The sequence below is a fragment of the Otolemur garnettii genome, unplaced genomic scaffold (genome assembly GCF_000181295.1).
Source record: "Otolemur garnettii isolate 467f Iridium unplaced genomic scaffold, OtoGar3 scaffold00076, whole genome shotgun sequence".
In the NCBI taxonomy this organism is placed as follows: Eukaryota; Metazoa; Chordata; class Mammalia; order Primates; family Galagidae; genus Otolemur; species Otolemur garnettii.
In genome coordinates this window covers 4,041,976-4,044,879 of record NW_003852471.1, presented here as the reverse complement: position 1 = coordinate 4,044,879, position 2,904 = coordinate 4,041,976, and the positions used below count along the sequence as shown (strand labels likewise).

Genomic DNA, 2,904 nt, shown 5'->3' with positions numbered 1-2,904 from the left:
TTCTTGGGCAAAAAAAGGTCCAAACTTCTATTAGAATACAGGTAGTAGTAATCAAAAAGAAAATGTGTTAATATCGTCCACTGACATTTTAAGAATAGAACTTAATCTTAACATACATACTGGACAGAAAATAACATTTTAAAATGATATATTCTGTAAATTTCAAAATAATTTCTATATGGGGAAACTGACCAGAAAATTAGAAATTTTGTCCATCCTATGATTTCTACATAAGAGTTAAAGGACCACCCCCATCTCAAGAAAGAAAAACATGTTTTCTCCCTTTTTACAGATAGCAGCACACACTGTGTAGTCTCACGATTGTTCTGAAGTGGGTAGAAACATAGGTGAGTAGCCGGTAGCGGCAGGGCTAGGTGTCCCTCAGATGCTGAGTGCACCCTTTAATCCATGCAGAGAACATTCATGCGTATACAGTTCTTAGTGCATATGATATGATTATAGAATCGGGAGGTTCTTTAACATTTTGCTTTTTACTGGGCAAGTTAATTCACCTAGCATAGTCTGAGTAGTAGCAGCACTTTTCGTAAAGCTTATGGTTCACTTCACGTTAATAACTCCTCCCAAATAGTAAGCATTATATTGAAAGTCCAGTGCTAATGAAGCTGAACGTCGGCCTCTCTAGGTATTTTACAGGTTTACTTACAAAATTGAGCATGTGTATATTTATTTTTAAAGCTCAGATATTGAAACTTGCAGAAGTTATGCCTATAAGCAGTTGAACTATAAAGCAAGTTTTAATAAAAGGTAAAAAAAAGATGATTGCAGATACATTATGATTTATTCAAAGCTAAGTTCCCATAGCAGTGTAACCCTCGCTTCCATAGATTGGCCATAATGTCTCTATATGTGAGTGGATAACATTATTGGAATTCTAATAACACACTGGATAAATTGTTGTACAGGGCCATTTCGGGTCCAAGCAATAGTAAGTATTTGAAAGGTAATAACGCAGATACCTAGACATTTTTGTTTTGTTGAATGACCAGTGAAACAAAACTTGCTAATATGAATGTGAAGATAGGAAAAAAATGTAAAATTGTTTCAGCTTATTGTCCCAAGCAATACTTCCGGGTGAAGATAGCCTACTCTGTTTCTTATACATTCAAGATGCATCTGTGTATTTTGTTCTTTTGAAAAAATATATCTGTACAGCCTTCTTTAAGTTACCAAGTGCCCGAAGGCAACACATCTTTCCCCGTATTCTCTCCATTGCATCAGCATGAGCTGTACAGAGCAATGCAAGAATAGGTGATTCCAGTCCAAGGTAAGAAAATAGAACAGAGTTTCTTAGTTGTGAGTTTTCAGATGTGCACAGTGGTAGCAACAGCAGATACCTCAGAGAATCCAGGGACACTAGAGGTTGAGCAGCGGGCTGCTAAGTGATTGAAAAGCCTGGCTAGTAACACCTCTCTGTACTGGGCGCAGCCGCCGTTGTGACCATGCAGCTTCTGCAGCTCATGCACTGCCTACGACCTGTAGTCCTTCTTGCTGTAGGGCTTGTTGCGTAGTATGTTGTCAATCTCATTTACCACGTGCGACGTCATCTTTGGGAGGACCTGAGAGCAAGAGGAGAAGGACAAAGGATGTGGTCAGTGCTGTTTGTGTTAGTGCCGTTTATTGTTCTTGTTCTTTTTTTTGAGACAGAGTCTCAAGCTGTCATCCTGGGTAGAGTGCCGGGGCGTCACTGCTCATAGCAACCTCCAACTCCAGGGCCTAAGTGACTTTGTTGCCTCAGCCTCCCAAGTAGCTGGGACTATAGGCGCCTGGCTATTTTTTGGTTGCAGTTATTGTTTGGCAGACCGGGGCTGGGTTTGAACCTGCCAGTTCCGGTGTATCTGGCTGGCGCTGTAGCCGCTGAGCTCCAGGTGCTGAGCCTGTTCTTGCTTTTTATTAAGCAAAGTCTTCCAGATTTGTACACAGTCATAAACCACATGTGGACTGTCCTCTCCTTGTTTGCTGACTGCATAAGTGAAGGCGTAAGGTGTAAATGAAGGCTCAGAAATTTAATAGAAGCCATATTTGTAATTTTAAATTTTCTAGTGGCTACCTTAAGTAAAAAGAAACAGGTAAAGTTAATACATGTTTTTAGTCGTTATAGCCAAAGCATCATTTCAACATGCAAGCTTTACCTTTTTTTTTTTGTACTAGTCTTTCAAATCTTGTGAACATTTTCTGCTTACAGCCTATTCCACTTGGACTACCCAGTTTTTATGCACTGCATAGCCATGTGTGCATGACAGTGCCTGGAGATGAGAAGCTCTGTGCAGAGAGCTCAGGTCTGGGGGACTCGGTAGAGAACTTAGTGAAGGGTGGCCAGGGTTTGGCTAGATGGACTAGCATGAGAAAGTGAAATGGAGTGGTAACAAGTACAGGGTGAGTAGTGAAGGTGTGGGGTGGTAAGAACGAGGGATAGGGAAATTGGGGTCTAGAGTGGAACGTCTCGAATGCCATTTTGTGGAGTTGGAACCTTACTCTGTAGGTGTCGGGGACCCTGTCAGGACTTGTGATCTGGGAATAATGTCATCAGACACGGGGAGGTCGGGGAACACAGATGGTAGACATGTTTTGCAATCCAAACCACAGACAAAAAGGCCTTACCTAGGACCGAGGCAGTGGTGTGGGAAAGGAGAGTGGGTCTCGGAAATATTCTGGAGGGTGTTGGGGGTTTCAAGACTGAGTGACAAGAAGGGTATCTGTGCAGATCGAGATTGGGAACTAAAGGAGAAGTGGTTTGGGAATAAATCTAGTATAGAGGCTGGCGGGTTCGAACCTGGCCTGGGCCAGCTAAAATAACAGTAACAACTGCAACAACAAAAAATAGAGGGGCGGGATGGCCGGCGCCTGTGGCTCAGTGAGTAGGGTGCGGGCCCCATATACTGAGGG

At 42.4% G+C, this 2,904-nt stretch overlaps 1 protein-coding gene across 5 annotated transcripts in view; it reads right to left on the bottom strand.

Moving 5' to 3' along the window:
- Window positions 1-227: 227 nt before the first annotated feature.
- KCNAB1 (potassium voltage-gated channel subfamily A member regulatory beta subunit 1) overlaps window positions 228-2,904 on the bottom strand; it is a 385,822-nt gene continuing 383,145 nt past the window's right edge. For 4 of the 5 annotated variants that reach the window (XM_003794131.3, XM_003794133.3, XM_003794130.3 and 1 more), the window contains one exon: window positions 228-1,577. In XM_003794131.3, the coding sequence (XP_003794179.1) occupies window positions 1,488-1,577 (90 nt within the window). In that variant the 3' untranslated portion in view covers window positions 228-1,487. The remainder of the gene's footprint in view (window positions 1,578-2,904) is intronic. The other variant, XM_003794132.3, reaches the window with a different exon arrangement.